Source organism: Lynx rufus, unplaced genomic scaffold (assembly GCF_022079265.1).
Source record: "Lynx rufus isolate CCGP_SWC_20201006 ecotype Redwood Valley unplaced genomic scaffold, mLynRuf1.p SCAF_2, whole genome shotgun sequence".
Classification (NCBI taxonomy): domain Eukaryota; kingdom Metazoa; phylum Chordata; class Mammalia; order Carnivora; family Felidae; genus Lynx; species Lynx rufus.
The window spans coordinates 199,411,425-199,429,983 of record NW_025814834.1 but is presented as its reverse complement, the minus strand read 5'-3'; the positions used below and the strand labels follow the sequence as shown (position 1 = coordinate 199,429,983).

Below are 18,559 nucleotides of genomic sequence, written 5' to 3'. Positions count from 1 at the left end.
CTGAGGGGGCCACGGCAGAAGACATGTTCTGACCCGTTGGGAGGTTTGCCACAAGGGAGGAGAGGACGGCTCTTGATCTGGAGGAGGTGCTGTCTCCTCCTCGAAGCCCTGATGGGAGACCTGTGGCCGGGGGGTCACCTGGGCCCAAACCCCGGCAAAGACGGGGTTCCGTCCTGAGCCCCGACGACAACTCATCCTGCCCCAGGTGCCTCGTTTCAGGCTGCACACCCCAGAGAGGTGGGAAACGTTGTCCCCATTTCCTAGGTGAGCAAACAGAGACCCAGAGGGGCAGTCAGGTGCCCCAAGTCACACAGCACGTCAGGGAGGGTCCCGGGACTCTCCCCCAGCCCTTTTGACTGTGGACCTCATGTTCTATCCAGGGTGCCCGAGAAGCCTTTTTAGGGCCCCTCAGTCATGTCTGCTTCGGGGTCTCTAATACCCTCTCCCCCACTCAGGCTGCAGTTATCTTTGCTTAAAGACTCTGATACCCTGACTTAGGGACAAAAGGCTTGGCCATTGCCCGTAGGAACAAGAGAGAGGAGGGGAGCAGGAAGATGGCCCTGGGGTGCTCCTACCTAGTCCCCCACCCCGTCCCCCACATTCGGGTCTGAGCGGCCACCCCTCGCCCAGGAGAGCCCCGGACGGGCCCCGGGAGAGATGCATCCAGCCCAGGCCCTTCACAGGGCATCTCAGGGCAAGAGATAGCTGAGCACGGCCGGCTGCAGTGGGGAGAGAACCACCGTCTCCAAGAAACCCCCCTACCCATGCTCGGCCCTGGGGGACAGGTTGCTGCTTCCTTGGGGGTGTCTCTGTGAGTGGAGGTGGGGCGGTTTAGAGGGGTTGATCGTGGGCTCCTGAGTGCCACAAGTGACAGGAACTAGCCCAGCTCGCTGTGACTGCTGCCGAACCCCATCCCCGCCCCCGCCACCAGGCCGGCCATCCCATTCCTGGGCTCATGCTGCCATCCTGTGGCCAGATTCCTCCATAGCAGCCCCAGGCCACTAAGATCCCTCAACTCTAAGATCCAAGGCGGTTCTTGAGATCAGCTTACCCAGTGCGGGGGAGGGGGGGGGGCGGTCCATTTCACAGATGGAGAAACTGGATCACCCAGGTAGCAGCAGCAAAGGGAGGGTGAAGATAGCAGGAAATTTGGATTCCAACGGGCCTTGGCAACAGCCCAACCATCTAGGTTCTAGTGTGTCCAACTAAGTTTGAAATTCATCTTGGGGACAATAGGGAGCAAGAGAAGGTTCTTGAGCAGGCGTGTGACCTGATCAGATGTGCACTGCAGGACCATCACTCCGGTGTCTGTGTGCAGAATGGACTAAAGAACAAGGCAGGGAAGCCAGTTAACCTGCCACGGTCCCAACCAGTACAGAAAGGGCTAGAACCCCCTCTCATCATAGTGAGTTTGAACCTCGGAAAGAGTCCTGCCTTTGGAGCCAGAGATTCCAGGGTTCAAACCCCAGCCCTGCTGCTTACTGGCTGTGTGGCACTTTACCTCTGGCAGCCTTGGTTTCTCCGTCTGTAAAACAAATTTATTCAAGAGATCACTGGGAAGTTTGAATTCAAAATTGTGTGTATAACAGCTCGCACCTAGTGGACGATGGAAAAAAGGTAACTCAGTGGGGGACCTACATCTGATTCTGACCTCAGGAGCAGAGATGGCCCCTCCCACATCAACAAACCGTCCTGCGAACGGAGCTCCCGTGACCATGACCCAGCCGCCCAGCTCCAGAGGAGGGGGGCCCACACCCAGGCAGCAGGCAGCCTCCGGGCAGCTCCTATCTCCTCTCATACTAATTGCATTTGCAGCTGGAACAGATGGGGTGCTGGGACTCCCCCCCACCACCACCACCACCATCATTTTTCACAGAGCATTGATCCAGGAGAAAATCATGTAATTAAAAGAGAAGAAATGTAAAACAATCCCCTTAGCGGACTGTGCCGTCTTCCCTCCCTTGTAAATCCGTTAATGAACTGTAATTGCAAAGACAAACCCCTTATTGAAATCTGGTAACCAATTCACTGTGGGGCCAAGGGACTCCCATTGTAATCCAAGACCTGGGGAAAGACAGGAATGAAAAAAAAAAAATCCTAATTAGGTTGGTCCTGTTTATCTATACAGAAATCAACACAACAAAAATATCGGTTACAAAGTAACTTGCCATCTGCCAATAGACTGTGGGTGCCTTGGGGAGACCCTGGTTTTCTTTCTTTCTGGGACTTGTTTATAACCTTCTGTTAATCAAACTGAGAACAGGGAAAGATGTGGGGATTACATGGAGAGCGTGGGTGGCGTGGGGACTTGAAGCGGACGTGGGGAGAATTGAGAGGAGTTTGGCAGGAGTTTGGGGCGGGAAGACCCCAAGATCCCAGCCCCTGCCCAGCGGCATGGTCCCGTGAGAGCTGGCTCCCCCATTCAGATTGTTCTGGCCACGGTGATTGTTCAATCGTGGCCGCGGTGGTGGTTCGAGGGAGGGCACAGGACTCAATGTGAGCTTGAAGTCTGGACTCAGAGCTGGCCAGGTATGAGTCTGGGCTGTGGGGGCATCTTGAGAGCAGGGCCTGGCTGGACATGAGGCCGCTGGGGTGGAGACCGGAGTCAAGGGTGCGGAGAGCCGGCGGCCTGACGACCTCGCGGAGCCCAGCCCCTCCGCCAGCGCCTTCCGTCACTGGGTCCCATCAACTCCCTTCTTGCGCTAAAGCTGGTTGGTGTGGTGTTTCTGTCACTTGCAACCCAGAGCCCTAACTCAGCCCATTCGGACCCACGGTGCCTGTGGTCCAGTCTCTGGGGGGTTGACCTGACCTGCTTCTCCCGCCAGCCACCCTGGGACTCTCCCTTCTGCCGTGGGATGCCTTGAGCAGGACTGTTGGAAGCAGAAAGCAGCCCTCTCCCACTCCAAAATGGGTGAGTTCTGGGCACATAGCCCCTTCCGGGTATGTGCCTCTTGGAAAATCCTAAGGCTCAGCCCCAGAGGCCCCAAATCTCCCCAGCCCACCTCGGCTCAGCCTGGACGGGAGCCTGAGCCAGGCCTGACCCGGCACAAGGCCAACCACAGCCTCGGGCCCGTCAGTTCTAGCCTCTGGGTTCTGATCAGTCTCCCTGTGCCAACACCTTCTCCAACCCCCAGCCGGGTTGGCGGGGCACTCACTCCGTGCCTGGCTCCCACCAGCCCCTCTGTGGGGGTCCAAACCTGCCCCCCTTTCCCTTGGGCCCCCTGGGGCCAGGCTCCTCTGGGGCCAGGCCCACCTTCTGCCCAGCTGTGGCCTGCTGACCACTGAGAGGATGACCGGGGAAGATATTGGCCACTGGGATCTGCTGAGCACCTACTATGTGCCCAGGGCTTAACATTCCCTGTCCGGGCAGCAAAGCTAAGTTCACCTTGCTCTCAAGAAAGGCCCCTTGATAAGGCCCACTAAGTCCTCAGCCGGCTACCACAGCCGGATTCCCCGGGAGGCTTTCTGTCCAGTGTCTGCCTGCCTCTCTAGACTGGGAGCACCACGAGGCCAGAGATCATCGGGCATTTTCTATTTTATCCTGAGTGCCTGGTCCATGCTCTGTCCTTTGGCGATGCTCCGTAAATGGGGAGGGAAGGAGGGGAGGAAGGAAAAGAGGGAGGAGGACAGGCTAAGACCGGAACTGCCCTTAGGGCCCCGCAACCTGACTTCACCGTCCCTGCGCCTCCCTCCCCGAGTCACAGGCCCCCTTTCAGCACCACCTCCCTCCACACGCCCCTCACTTCCAGATTTCCCCTGCAGGCACAGCCCACAGATCCCTGCAAAGCCACCTCTCCCGGGGAGCCCCGCAGGGCTGGCCACCACTACGCCAAGCCTTCCGTCTGAGAGCCCTCAGCACGACCACTTGTGAGGAGGGTGCCATTGCCCTGTTTACTGGTGAGGAAGCTGAAGTCAGAAAATGAAGGAGTCTGTTCCAGGCAAGGAGCCTTGGGGACTCACACCAGGACCGTTGACCCCAAAGACGGAGCCACTAAGCCCTCTGCTGTCGCTTCCCCATGGGGTGGTTCCTGGAGGCTCCGAGACCGATGCTTGGTCTCTGCCAGGCCAGACAGGTGCCGGGGCGCTCCTCTGTCTTGTCTGACTTCATCAAGGAAGTGTTGACAGCTTTTGGTCGTTGAGTGACACCATTCGTCCCTTTGGAGAGTCTCCTGGTTTACTCTTGGTTTCTGGATCATCTCTCCGTGTAACGGATGAGGAGCTAAGGCTCACGGGGAGATGGGACGGCTTGTCCAGGCTCATAGAGGGAGAAATACCGTGAGGCTGGAATGTCGGCCCAGGAGCGCAGGGACTGGTGTCTGTTTCTGGGCTCCGTTCTACCCCTGGGGCCTGGAAGAGGGCCTGGTGTGGGGGCTGGGCAATCACTTGCTGCAGAACTAAAGGAGGGAGCTGGCTGGCTGTCCCCAGGGCCTCGCAGGCTCACCCCACCCTCCACACCTCACCTCCCTGAGCCCTGGAGCACTCAGGCCAGAGGCAAGGCTGTCCTTGTCTTTGCCCCCTAGCGGAGCTGGAGGATGGGTACCCATTAATGTGACACAGCTGGGCCAGAGCCATCGTGTGCGCTCTGGGGCGGTCTCCCAGCAGGGAACGGGTGTCCCAGGTGGCACCACCACCGGAGGCCAAGTGGCTGCAGTGTTTTGAGGAACACGGGTGCCAGATGGGGACAAGGCAGGTGCTCAGGACCTGGCAGGTTTGGATGTGTCCCTGAGGCCAGGGAACCACCCCTTGGAGGCACTCTGGATGCAAGGGGTGGGTGGGCACTGTTCTGGGTGCTTTCCACGCATCTTCTCATTTCCACCTTGCAGCGTCCGTGAGGCGACACCGGCATCCTTCTCCTTGGATGTGGACGGGGGAGCCAGAGGGGCGAAGGGCCCTGCCAAGTTGCCAGGCAGCTGAGGCACAGGCCTGGAGCCCAGGGTGGTCCTGGAACTGAAGAGTGAGCCCAGGACACCAAGGCCACCCCGTGGGTAGGAGACAGAGGTGAATGATCAGCTGAGTCAGGGCTCTCTCGCATTGCATGGAACAGAAATGGGCTCAGCCGTGTCTAACGTTGATGAGAGGGTTTCCTGGGTGTCCTGTGAATGGCCAAGGCAGGGAATGGAGCCCGAGGAGGGCGCCAGAGAATGCGACCCTGCTATGGATTGCAGGTGGCCACAAATTCTTCCCTGCTCTCTCCCCATGGAGAAATGGCATGTGCCTCCCCCCGCCCCCCTGCATTTGGGCTGGCCTGAAACTGCTTCGATCAAAAAAGTGCTGGTGGCTCAGTCAGTTGAGCGTCTGACTTCGGCTCAGGTCACGATCTCACAGTTTGTGAGTTCGAGCCCCGCATCGGGCTCTGTGCTGACAGCTCGGAGCCTGGAGCCTGCTTCGGATTCTGTGTCTCCCACTCCGCCCCTCCCGTGCTCACGCTCTGTCTCTCTCTCTCTCTCTCTCTCTCAAAAATAAATGAACATTAAAAAAAAAAAGTGCTGCAAAAGTCACACAGTGCCAATGTGGGGCCATAAACCTAAAAAGCTTTTGGAAGCCCTGAGCTGCCACCTAAGAAGCCGCATTCCCCTGCTGGAGAGCCTATGGGCGAAGGCAAGGCCCTGAGACTACGTGGAGAGAGACCGAGAGAGAGGCCCAGACTCGCAGCCGGGCCTCCCCAGGCAGCGGTCACGCGAGTGGGCCCGGCACAGGTGAGCGGGCCGTGCTGGAGGCCGCAGCCTGGTCGAGACCCAAAGGAGGGTGGCCCCAGTCACCACCAGGGGGAGCAGGAGAACCACCCAGCTGAGCCCAGCCAACCCACAGGACCACACCAATAGCAGGTGGTCGTAAGCCACTAAGTGTTGGGGGTGTGGTGGTGTAGTTCTGCCTGCTTGAACCGCCTCTCAGGAAGACCGTTCAGGACGGCCTGAGTCTCATAAGGGCCTTTTACGTGCTCTCAAGTGTGAATCGAGCAGTAACACCAAAATTGGGCCATTACACAGGAATGGGTCCCGAAAGTCACCCAAGCTCCCCCTCTGGGAGACAAGGGGTTGAGGTTGCATGGGGTGGGAGATGGAGCATGGCTCCAGAGGGACCTGGGAGAGGCCGACAGATCTGGGCAGGGCTGCAGGGGCACGTGGAAGAGGGGAGTCTTTCTCCTGTGCTGTCCCTGAGGCGGGGGGTGTCACTGCCCATGCTGGGGACGGAGGCAAAGCTGCTGAAGTACAAGGAGACCCCGAAGAGGACTCCAACATGAGTGTGGGGGGCACCCAAGGCCAGCCCCGGCGCAGCTGGGACCCTCCCGCCATCTCTAACTCACACACACACACAAACACACACACACACACACACACTCAGCCCATGGGCTCCTGGTACAACCTAAACCCACTCTTTCTCCAGTGCCCTGAGGGTGACAGGGCGCTCTACTCAACTGTAAGTCCCTGAGGGGCAGGGACTGTGTCTGTCTCCCAGGCCCCCATCTCCCCACTGCCTGACATGGGCATGTGCTCTGTGTTTGCGGTCTGCATGAATGAATGAATGAATGAACCCATCTGGTGCCATCGTTCTTCTTTCTCTTTGATGTCTTGCAGTCCTAGATTCAAGTCCTATCTCTCCAACTGACGCTCGGCTGACCCCTTCCCAGTGACACAGCTTTCCCATCTGTGCCACGGGGGTGACTCAAGTCCGTTCCGGGCAGGGCTGCTGGAGGAGGAAGCGAGACCCTGTGCAGGCAGGACCAACACGGCCGCCTCTACCACTGTGACCACCACGGTGGCCACCCCACAATGGCCCCCCCTCACCCGGCCACCCTCGCCACTCCTTTGTCCCGCTCCCCAAATGACCACGCCACCCCTGGCCTCGTTCAGGGCTTAACTTAAGTCATATTTAATTGTTCTTCAGGAGGGAGTCGAAAACTCAGAAAAGAGATTCACAGCACTCGCAGTCAAGAAAGGGTTAACTAAAAAAAATAGGAATATATTAAGCTTTGGATTGGAAAAACAAAAAATGCAAACCCAGTCCCTCTCACACTCACCCCTGTGTTCTCGCTCATAACACACACGCATCCCTGCTCCAGATACACACCCGCCCTCAGGTGCGCACACACACACACACACACACACCCAGCAGGGCTGGTGGAGGAGGGGGAGGCCTGGTGCCCTCAGGGCCTGTCCCTCCCCAACCCCCCCCCCCTCACTGAAACAGCAAAGCTAAACTAAACCCGGGCTCTAGGGACACACGCAGGACTCCGCGGGCTGTGCTTGGGGTGGGCGGGGGGGCAGACACAGAGGCCGTGGCGGGGACAGGCAGCCTTAGACGACTCTGTTCTCCAGGACGGCCAGCCGCTTACTCACAGTTTCCAGTGGACTCGGGGTTAAGGAGAGACACAGGCTGACCAGCGCGGGGTAGTGACACGGCTGTGGTGTCTACACCCGGGACCCCGCTTCCTGTAGCTTTAGGCCTACTGGGCCCCCCACCCGGGATCCCACCTCTCCCTGGCCGAGCAGGGGGAGCTGTTCCCGGCCCGGCCCTATCTGAGCCGAGACCGGTGGTAGTCATGTCACAGAAAACCTGAGAAATGGGGAGTCCCCGAGTACCATGCTTTCCCCAGGAAGGCTAGGACTCTGTATGCGTGTCTAGTCTCCAGAGCTTGGTTTCTGCCTCAGTTTCTCTGTTGACCTTCTAGGAGCCTCTGCTTCCGACAGGAGCCGTCCCAAAGCTGGTGCCGGCCCATCTGGCCAGAGTGCAGCCTGGCTCCAGAAGGAGGCAGGCAAGGCGGAGCCACCGCCACCTCCCCTCACGCAGGGGCGAGGCCCCCTCTCCCCTCCCCGCGGTGCCCTGCCCCACCCCCCTGCCCCCTGCAGTGGCCTCTGGGAAAGGATATGTTTCCTGGTCAGGGCCTGCAGCAACCCCTCCACCGTGGTCTGGAATTTCACAAGGGACTCGCAGGCACACGGGTCTTCCTCTGGAGTGGACAGGAAGTAGGGGGAGAGAAGGGGGGGTGGTGAGTGGTGGCGAGGCAGGGGGGCGCAGGGCAGACACGACCCAGGGCCAGGACAAGGGAGTCTTGGGGGAGTGTGGGCTCCGAGAGATCTGAGAAGACAGAGAGGCGTGTAGGGTTCTGAGGCCGAACTCCCAGGAGTGACCCTGAACGTCTCCCCAATCCCTCAGAGCCCCGAGGCAAACCTCCAACAATAACACCTCCACGCTGGTCACCTACTACGTGCAGGACACTGCCCCTGGGAGCCTCTAAATCCCCTTGGCGACTTCGCCCAACACTTGAGGTTTGAAAGCATGAGTCCCATTTCACAAACGAAGAACCCGGGAAGTGAAACAACTTGTCCGTGGCCCAACAGCTAGCTAGAGTCAGAGCACACATGGCAAACCCAGGCAGGTCTGGCTCTGGAAACCATATCCTCTACCATGGGAGGATCAGAGGAGGTAGTAGGGTTCAACTCCTAGCTCCTCTGGTTATTCACGATTGCCCCCCGCCCCCCGGGCTTGGCTTTCCTGTCCGTCAAATGGGGATGATCATATCCTACCAAGTAGGATCAAAATATGTCTGCTGGTTGCCGAAGTGAGACTGACCAGCCTTCCTCGTGGTCCTGCCAATTCTTGGTGCCCCCCACCCCCCGGCCCCTGCTGACGGTCCCCACGCGTAGCCGGTTCCAGGATGGCTCCACGATCTCCCCCTGGGCGCCCCGCCCCCCGCCCCGACCATCAGTGCCATCTCTGGCCTCACTAACCCACACAGATCTTCTTCTGCAACTTCTTGCCGATCTGGTCGATGGTCTTGAAGTCAGCCGTGTAGAAGTAGTGTTCGGCCACGGGCTCTGAGGCGATTTCCCTCAGCTCGTCCTCCACGGCATTGCCCACACCCACAGCAAACATCTTAAAGCCTGCCGAGAGGAACAGGATGAGTGACAGCGGCCATGGGGGACGGGGCAGCCACGGCTGAGCCTGCTGGGGAATGCCCGCGCAATCAACACAGACACCTCCTGGTGGCAGCTTCTGGAATTGCAGGCCCAGAGACCGGTAGGAATTGCGGGACAAAGACAGCATCCGTTGAGATTCTGCTACCTGTCAGACCTGCACTGATTCCCTGTACTGGGAGCTTTATAAGTGCATACACCCCACGAGTGTCCACCTGGTGGCTATTATCACTCTCATTAAATCGGCGATAAAACTGAGACTCAGGCTTGTCCCAAAGTGGGGCTACCTTCCAACAGTTGGTGTGTCCTTGGGAACATTCAACTGGAAAATTTCCCAGCCCCACCTACATAAGGACCATCAGAACCAGCTGCTTGCTTTTCTGGGGCCTCCATTTTCTCATCAGTATAAGAAAGAGGTAGGAGCGCCTGGGTGGCTCAGTGGGTTAAGCATCCGACTTCGGCTCGGGTCATGACCTCGCGGTTTGTGAGTTCGAGCCCCACGTCAGGCTCTGTGCTGACAGCTTGGATTCTGTCTCCCTCTCTCTCTGCCCCACCCCCGCTCTCTCTCTCTCTCTCTCTCTGTCTCTCAAAAATGAATAAACTTTAAAAAAAAGAAAGAAAGAAACAGTTGGGCAAACAGATCCCCCCTCGTTCACGTTGAACCTGGGTTGAGGGCAGCGAGCAGAACAGACAAACTACAGTCGAGCTGTTCCATATTTGTCCTCCTGGCCATCAGTGGTGTTCAGGGTCCAGGCAGCACCTACCAAGGTCCTTGGCCTTCTTGGCAGCATCATTAATGTAGTCCTGGCTCCGGCCGTCAGTGAAGACGATGCCCACCTTCTGGGCACCGGGCCTCGCCCCGCTGGACACGGTGAAGGAATTGTCAATGAGGTACTTGAGAGCAGCCCCGGTCATGGTGCCCTTCTCCATGTAAGACATGTTCCGCACAGCCGCTTTAATGTCCTTCTTCGTGTGGAAGCGGCCCAGCGGGAACTCCTGGCGGACGGAGCTGGAGTACTGCACCAGCCCCACTTGGGCCAGTTTGTCCGACACGTCCAGCGTGTCCACGATCTGATTGATGAACTTCTTCACCAGCTCAAAGTTCTCCGGCCGCACGCTTTTGGATCCATCGATGAGGAAGACCAAGTCGGTGGCCGAACTGCCACCACGGCCGTTGCATACTGGGAAGGGCAGAAAGGAGAGGAGGCGAAGCTTAGGCACCGCTTGTTCCTCCCGACCGCTGGGTCGGGTACCCCTCACACACCAAGCTCTGTCCCGGGCATTATCCCGTCCCATCGCGTCCTCAGAACTCCCTGTAGAAAGCCAAGGCTCCTGGCCTCGTCTCACGTAGCATTGCAAACTGCAGCTCCAAAAGTCGCGGCACCAAGATTTGAACTCAAGACTCTGTAACTCCTTCCACCATTACTAAACCCGCCACCCACCGCGACAGAAAGAGGGCCACAGTCAGAAGATAACTTTCTGCAGACCCCAAGTTCTGGAAGGCATCGCTCGCCTTCGCAGATTGGTCCAGGAACAAAGGGCAGAGAGGAGGCTCCGAGGGGCTACCTAGAGGGTGGCCAAGCCCCAGCCCCTCCCCTCCCCACCCTCCCCCGGGGCTTGCCTGCCTCCAGCCCACTGACCGTTGCAGGTCTTGCCATCGCTGTTCAAGGTGAAGCCCTCCCGACAGGCGCAGGTGTAGGAGCCCGGGGAGCTGAGGCACACCTGCTCACAGTCGTGGTCTCCTGTGACACACAGGTCTGACACCACTGTGGGGACAGGAGGAGACTCAGAATCTCATAGTCACAGGGCCTTGGACATCTCGGCCAGGATGGCCCTTCACACACCCAGAGAAACTGAGGCCCCCCAACTAGGTGAGGTCCAAGTCCCAGGCCCTCCGTCCAGGACCCCAACCACTGGCCGCCCCTATGCGGACTCTCTGAGCCCCGTCTGGTCCAGCCCCTCCCCTATTGACTCTCAAGCCACGCCCCCACACCGCCCCGCCCCCTGCCCTGGCTGCCCAGACGCTCAGCCTTGGCTCTGTCCATCCCCGTCCGACCCCGCCCTGACCCGCCCCCCGACCTGGACTCAATCCCGCTGTCCAGCCCCTCCCCGATGCTCTTAGCCACGCCCATGCCCCATCCAGCCACGCCCCCGTTATGTCCCCGCCTCCACACCCCCATCCCTGCCCCGCCCCTTGCTTCCCCCGAAGCCCCCTATCCTCGTCCAGCCCCGTCCAGCCCCGTCCAGCCCCGTCCAGCCCCGTCCAGCCCCGTCCAGCCCCTCCCAGCCCCGCGCACCGCAGAAGGCCTCCTGGAACTTCTTGGACAGCTTTTCGATGACGCTGTAGCTCTCCACGTAGTCGACGTGCTCGTCCTGCGGCTCGCTGGCGATCTGCCGCAGCGTGGCCTTGTCCACGCGGCCCACGCCGATGGCGAACAGCTCAATACCGCTGGCCCGGGCCCGTGCAGACACGTCCCGCACGCTGTCCTGGGGCCTCCCGTCCGTCACCACGATGACCACCTGCGACACGCAGGGCGCGTGAGAGGTCTTCCTCCCGCCCTGGGCTGGGCTGGGCCCTCCAGTAAGCCCCCGAGATCACTAGCAGAGGAGGACACAGAGGCCCCAGAGGCCTGCCCAGCCTTGCCCAGGTCACACAGCTAGTCTACTGCAGATGGGTCTGACTCCCCGCCACGGTCTTGCCCCAGGGAGGAGGACCTGGCTAGCAGAAGAGGAGAGAGGTTTCCTCTGACTGAAAGACCCAGCTGAGGTGTTCTCCCCTCTGACTGGGGCCTCTGGATCTCTCCCCCTTCAGGCAGACACCTCTGTGATCATCTGAGGGCAGGACCCTGCCTCCCTCCTCAGGCTGGGACCTCTTGAGAACCCTGCAGTTGAAGTGTGCCCGACACCATGCAGTTCTGCCCGTTGGCCACCAGAGGGCGAGCGAGGCTAGCGAACGGCGGCTCGGCCTCCAGTCTGGCCATCTTTCCCCTCTAGGCCCTGGGAAGGGGCCTTTTCTCCCTCCGTCCCCCAGGATGCTACCTGCCCTTTCCGTGGGGGAAAGCACTGTCTGCTCCCCTCCCACAACGCTCCTCTGTTTGTCAGAGGGAGACAGAGGGGACTCCGGGGCCGGTCCCAGCCCTGGCCACCCCCAGCTCTGCTCCAGTCTGGGGCCCGGAATCCAGCCCTGACGGCTGCTTCTCTGCTTTCTGACCTAGGCCTGCTTCTGATTCCCGGGTCCCCACCCTGGGCCCCGGGGCCCGAACCCCTGGCCTGTAGTGTGGTGGTTAAGGCAGGCCTGGGCTGGAAATGCAGCTCACCTTCCCGGTGAGATGATTCATGGTAAGAAGCCAGGAAGGGGAACTATTATTTTCCGTATCCCTCCCGTGGACCCCCTGGGGAGTGGTCTCGAACCATCCCTTCCCCCAGAGGCCTAGACCCACCTAGCTATGACCGTCCGCTGCCCCAGCCTGTCCCATTCCCCCCGCCCCCCATCAGTCCAGCCTTGCGACCCTGAACCCACCTTGTTGGGGCTTCCCACAGGTGAATTCCAGGCTGGCCACCCACTCACCCAGACCCGATGGAACTCTCTCCCCCCCGCTTGTCCACCCCGGGCTGACACCGTTCACTAGAGGTGTGACAGCCACAGATGTCACCACCATCCCCTTCACCACGTCTCTCCGTCAGGATCACCCCAGGCCACCACATCCTCCCAGCGATCGTGACCGTCAACTTCCTGTCAGAGTTTGTAAATGGCCCTCACGAGGTATGACCAACAGGCCGCCTCATAGACCGGCTCTTTGAGGCCTGTCACGGCCGGGATTACACGCTGTTGTCTGTAAACATTCCTACCTCTTATTAACTGGGCAGGATGCTTAAGCCCCCCCCCCCCCCGTGCCTCAGTGTCCTCATCTGTAAAAATGAGGACCCCGCCCCCAAGCAGGACTGCATTCACTCGGCACTCATATGTCAGGCGTGTGCTCCATGGGGTAAGAAGTACATTCCCTGGGGCTGGGGGCCTGGGCAGATAAGCGGTGACTCCTTGGGGCCATCGAGGGCTCTGGAAGGGAGGCGTGGGAACCTGTGGGAGGAGAGAACACCTGACCGGCCTCACAGGCCCCGGACTGAGCCCTGGAAAATTACGCCGTGGGCACCAGGTCCGTGCAGCCCCTCCACACACCCTGCTCAGAGCCCTTCCTGACGTCAGCTTGTGGCACGTCGTGTCATTTTTCTGAACCCCTGCCCTCAAAGGCTTTAAACAAAAAAAATAAGCTGGGGTGCCTGGGTGGCTCAGTCGGTTAAGCATCTGACTCTTGATCTCGGCTCCGGTCATGATCTCATAGTTCGCGGGACAGCGAAGCTGCGATAATCAAGTGCTCGCCAGATCGGGGTCCTGGGGTCAGACGGTGGATAGAGCGGGTTCAAATCTCAGCTCCGCCACTTAGCTGAGGCGGGTCTAATCCACAACCGTAAGAAGGCCAGCCCGTCAGGTGCTCTGAGAATCACGCAGGTGACGCTCTCAGCACACAAGAAGACGCCGGCGGGGAGGGGCGGGCACGTACCTTGCTGATGTCGGGGGACCTGGCACGGCCCCCCTCGGCGTCGCTGAAGGCTTTGGTGATGGCGAACTGGATGGCCAGACCGGTCATGGTCCCCGTGGACAGCGGCCGGATGCCGCGAACGGCCCGCAGCAGCGCGGCCTTGGAGCCGTGGGCCCGCAGGGGGAACTCCTGCTTCACGGCGCTGGCGTAGTTGACCACGCCCACCCGGGTGGCGTTGGGCCCCACATCCAGCGACTCGATGACCTGGGACAAGAACACCTTCACCTTCTCGAACTCCACGGGCCTCACGCTGCGCGAGCTGTCCACCACAAACACCAGGTCGGCGGGCCGGGTCCGGCAGAGGTGCCCTGCGAGGGGGCAGGAGGGGGGAGGCAGAGGGCAGGGGGCCGAGGTCAGGGGCTACTTCGACCGAGACTCGAGGCCTTAGGCAGTGTAGACTGAACCTGGGCCAGCCTTCTGTCAGCGTGTGGACGGCCCCGGCAGGCCATTTGCCAAAGGCCCCACCGCTCAGCCCCGTGGGAAAGACAGAGGCTCAGATCTCGGCCCCGGGGAACTCACTTCCCCTGCCTGAGCTCAGTTTCCTCTGTACAATGAGTCTGTACAATGAGCTGACAATCCCCTCTTTACAGGATCCTTCGGGGGCCCAAGCAGGAGTGCGTTTAGGGCACGAAGCAGGTGTCCAGCAGGGAGCGAAGGAGAAGGCAGCCTTTAAATGGTTGCAAAATTTTTTAATGTTTATTTATATTTGAGAGAGAGAGAGAGAGAGAGAGAGAAACCGTGCACAAGTGGGGGAGGAGCGGAGAGAGAGGGAGACACAGAATCCGAAGCAGGCTCCAGGCTCCGAGCTGCCAGCACAGAGCTGGATGCAGGGCTCGAACCCACGAACCGTGAGATCATGACCTGAGCCGAAGTCGGATGTTCGACCGCCGGAGCCACCCAGGCGCCCCAAGAAGACAGACTTTAAGTCATGCTTCTCAGGTTTCAGCCCAAGGTGGCTGCTATAGCAAGGGGCGGGGGGCGGGGGAGGGGGGAGGGCACAGCCCCAGGGCGGGGGGCGGGGGGGAGGAGCATGGGCAGCACAGTGCCCATGAGCTTGGCCTCTTTCATCTCAGCATCAAAGTCAGTCACTGAAGTGGACCCAGCTTCCCTCAGCCCCGGAACCTTCTGGCTGGTGTCCCTGGGCAGGGGATAGGGCAGGGTTTCCTCGTGGCCATCTTGGCAGCCTGACCAGGTGGGCTCCTGAGACCTATCCCCAGAGAGGCAGGTCTTCCCAGACACCCCAGGAGGCAGCAGCATGGCTGGAACGAGGCTGATCACAGTTCGAATCCCGGCTTAGCTGTTCCGCAGCCCTGAGCAGCTCACTACACCTTTAGGGGCCTTGTCCGGAGGGGAGGTGGGGGGAGAATAAGGCTCGCTGTTTAATGCTGTCACGGGCCTGGGCCTGCAGCTGGGCAAGGCTCGGTACAAAGGCCCTTCCCTCTGCGCCCCAGAACTGAGCAGAGCTGCTCCCCGGTGAGGGTGCAGGAAGGATCGAGAAAAAAAAGGTCTGCTGGGCCGTCCCAGCCCCCCAGCCACAACGCCCTAGGTATCAGAGTTCCTTGAGGTACCTTAGAAATGACGTTGCAGACTCTTCCTGGTCCCCACTAGTTAAGGCTACAGATGGGTAAACTGAGGCCCAGAGAGGGTGAGGGAATTAGCCGCACCCCAGAGTAGAGGATCAGGTGCCAGGAGGCTCTGGGGCTATCTCACTATGTGGTCTCAGACAGGTCCTCCCTTCTCCGGCCTCAGTTTCCCCACCTGTGCAGGACGAGTTAGGCGTTCCAGGATTCAGTGCCCAGGGCTAAAGCTCTGGGAATGGAACAGCAGGTAGGACCCCACCCCGAGACATGCTAGAAGGGGCTGGAGAAGGGAGCATGGAGCCCTGACCACCCCAGAGCGGCACTCAGCGGAGCTGTGGGCGCGGCCCCAGGCTCGGTGTGGCTCCAGACGTCAGCTGGCTCTCGGTGTAGCCTCTGTCCTCGGGGAGACTGGCCTTTGCACCATGCATGGTCCCTGAGGGCGGCCTGGGAGCTGAGACGCCCCAGCGAAGGCTCTCAGGCCACAGAGAGAGGTCCCGCTCGCGTCCCCCAACAGAGCCGACTGAGGGTCACCCCTGTCCTGACCCTTGTGAATGTCACCATTGCTGTCTGCTCCTGTGCCAGCCTCCGGCCACCCCTGCCTCCCTGCCCCCCCGACCCCAGCGCACCCTGGATCCCATTTAACCTCTGCTCATCTCAGTGCCCAGCCGCCCCCCCAGGCTGTCGGCCAGTGTGGCCCAGCTCACAGGGACCCCCCTCACCTCTGGACTGGGGGGCGAGGCCCAGCGTGCACGGGGCCTGGAGCCACAGCAGGAGGCCACACAGCACGAGGCTGGTGCCCGAGATGGCCCTCATGGTTCTGGCAGCGAGGGCGGCAGCCGGCACAGTGGTGGGGGCCGCTGGGGTCCAGGTCTTATCAACCTCTCTGCCCAGCCTCCCAGCCAGGCGGCCCCCCACTGGCGTGGGGGTGGCTGCCCGGGCCCCTAGCCCCTTTGGGGGGCGGGGCCGGGGCTGAATGGAGGTGTGTGTGCCCAGAGAGGGAGGGAGACGCCTGGCCTGGGCTCAAGAGGCCCCTCCGACCACAAGGGCTCCTTTGCCTGCCTGCCGAAGGAACTAGAACGGGCAGCTGGAACTCAGGAAATCTCGGGTGGGCGGAGGGCGGTTCCGCCACGGGGCCGGAGCCTGCACAGACCCAAAGCCGCCCCTCCGAGTCCGGGGAAGCCTGAGGCCCGGGCCCTGCCCTGCACCCTCACCCCCCGCCCCCATCCTCTCACCTGCCCCCGCTTCCAGCACGCTTCCCCTGCACCGCCTCGGCTGTCCCCTGCCTCTCCGCGCACTCCCTGCTCTGCAGGGACAAATGGCTTCTCAGAGCTCAGCTCCGGGCCTCTCCGGCAGGGTCATCCGCCCGGAACGCCCTTCCCTCCCATCCCTTCTCTGCCTAACAGAGTCTTTCCAGATCGTAGCTCAAACCGACACGCGTGTGCAAGGCCGGGAGAGGGAACGGTTACGAGCGCAGACCTGAAGCCAGATGCCCCCGGGGCTTGCCACCCGTGTGACCGTGGGCAGGTTGCTTCCCCTCTCTGTGCCTGCCTCCTAGGGTGGATGAGGGGAGCGGGGTCAGAGGAAGTGTCTCACGGGATTCCCTCGACAAGCCTACCATGACACCGATTTTGCAGAAGAGCCACAAGTGGAGAGACGAAGTGACTCGTCTCAAGTCGCACCGCTGAGGGGTATCATCACCAGGATAGGGCCCCAGGCCGGCGCTCTCAGCGCCGCCCCCCTCCCCACCCCCACCCCCGCTTGCTTGGGTGTAGCCTGGCGGAGGCATCACCTCTCCCCGACTCCTCGAGGGTTAGGACCCCCTCCCCGTGCTTCCCTACACTGCGTGTCTCACCCACGAGCTGGTGAGAGTCTGATTGGTTCATTCATCTCTGCATCCGGGCCCCGCCCGGGATCTGCGCTGAGAAGGCAAAAATAAGGGCTCGTACAGAAAGGAATATAACCAGGCATGGCCCCTGGCGCTGCAGAGAGAGGTCCCACTCGCAGTCCCACCCTAGGAGGCAGGCACAGAGAGTGGTTGACGGGTTAGAGTAGGAAGAGCATAGGCTTGGCCAACTGACATTCTGTTACTGAACAGCTGTGTGACCTAGAGCCGGTAACTTAACCTCTCTGAGCCTCAGCTTGTTATGCAACGGGAATGGTAGTTCTTGGCTTGCCTGCCTCACTGGGACCACGTGAGGAAGCAGTGAGAAGACAGCAGTAGAGACGAGGGTCAAAGGCGTCTCATCTTTCCAGAGGATGGGATCATCGATATTTCAGACCCGTGTGCCTCGCTCTTCGTAAGTTATACCTCAGAAAGAAATGTAAAGACTTTTTTTTTTTTTTTTTTAGGGGACACAACCAGGGCGCCTGGGTGGCCCAGTGGGTTGAGCATCTGACTCTTGATTTCAGCTCAGGTCATGATCTCACAGGTTCGTGAGTTCAAGCCCCACGCCGGGCTCTGCCCGTTTGGGATTCTCTCTCTCTCCCCCTCTCTCTCTTTCGGCCCCTCCCCTGCTCGCACTTTCTCCGTCTCTCAAAATAAATAAACAAAAACTTTAAACAACTAAAAAATAAAAGCGCCCCACCCAATGTTCGCGCAATCTTGACCAGTCACGGCGGACACGCTCTGTTATGTGTCTCTTTGTTCTCCAGACAGACCCGTGAGGTGAGCAGCTCCAAGAGCATCAGCCCATTTGTCAGACGAGGCAACTGAGGCCCGGAGGAGCCCGTGACTTGCCCGAAGCCACCCAGCCGGTTTAGGGACGGAGCCCAGCCTGGAACTGAGGCCTCTTGCCTCTTTGCCCCAGTTTTAGAGAACAAGGAAGCCAAAAGCATTTCCCTTTGCCGTTTCCCATTGACATTTCATTTATTCCTGACATTCATAGCCCTCCCCAGCCCCAAACACCCACTGAGGCTGCCGGTTCCTTTCCCCTCTCCCACTGTTAAGTGTGATCCTTTTCTGGAAAGACACTGCAGGGCATCGCGACCGCTCTGCTTCTCGCCTCCCCAATTTGGGTCTCAGCCGGCTTCCCCCGCTGGCCGCCAGCGCCCTCCGAGAGGGGCGGGGGGGGGGGGGCTTGCGCGTCACAGTCACTGCTGAACCGCAAGACCCGGCACGAGTCCAGAACAAGGGATCCCGTGAGCAAATGAAGAAGTGAATTAAAAGAAGAAACAGATGACGAACGGGCTCCATTTCCCTGTGAACCGACGAGGGTCGGAGTGGGGTCGGCGGTGGTGACCGTGGGGCGGGGGGGAGGGGGGCGCAGGGTGCTGCCCGTGACCTTGCTGGAGGTGCACGAGGGAAACGTGAGCGGCAGCCTCGTGGCTCGGGGTCCCCTCCCCGATGCACGGGGCTGTGGCCAGACTTCAGGGTACACAGCTCTCTTGGCCGGGGCGGCAGCTGGGCCCATGAAACAGCTCTTTCAGCTGCACGTCTGAATGGCCGTTCTGTGGACCCCTCGGAGGA

The 18,559-nt window shown here is 60.3% G+C and overlaps 1 protein-coding gene across 1 annotated transcript; it reads right to left on the bottom strand.

Annotated features, from left to right (window-relative positions):
- Window positions 1-7,147: 7,147 nt before the first annotated feature.
- Window positions 7,148-15,906, bottom strand: MATN1 (matrilin 1). The gene is made up of 8 exons (XM_047085536.1): window positions 15,813-15,906; window positions 13,475-13,821; window positions 11,213-11,435; window positions 10,556-10,681; window positions 9,680-10,096; window positions 8,730-8,882; window positions 7,868-7,948; window positions 7,148-7,345 (listed from the first exon to the last, which is right to left on the bottom strand). The coding sequence occupies exons 1-8, from the start codon at window positions 15,904-15,906 to the stop codon at window positions 7,296-7,298; spliced, it is 1,491 nt and encodes a 496-aa protein (XP_046941492.1). The 3' UTR covers window positions 7,148-7,295.
- Between the last annotated feature and the right edge of the window lie 2,653 nt (window positions 15,907-18,559).

Excerpts from the sequence above, each read along its gene's own strand:
- MATN1 (XM_047085536.1), bottom strand. The coding sequence starts at position 15,906 with ATGAGGGCCATCTCGGGCACCAGCCTCGTGCTGTGTGGCCTCCTGCTG. Across the intron at positions 10,097-10,555 it reads CGATGGCAAGACCTGCAACG|TATGCAACGGCCGTGGTGGC; the intron begins GTCAGTGGGCTG and ends TGCCCTTCCCAG. Across the intron at positions 7,949-8,729 it reads GCAGAAGAAGATCTGTGTGG|AGGAAGACCCGTGTGCCTGC; the intron begins GTTAGTGAGGCC and ends TGTCCACTCCAG.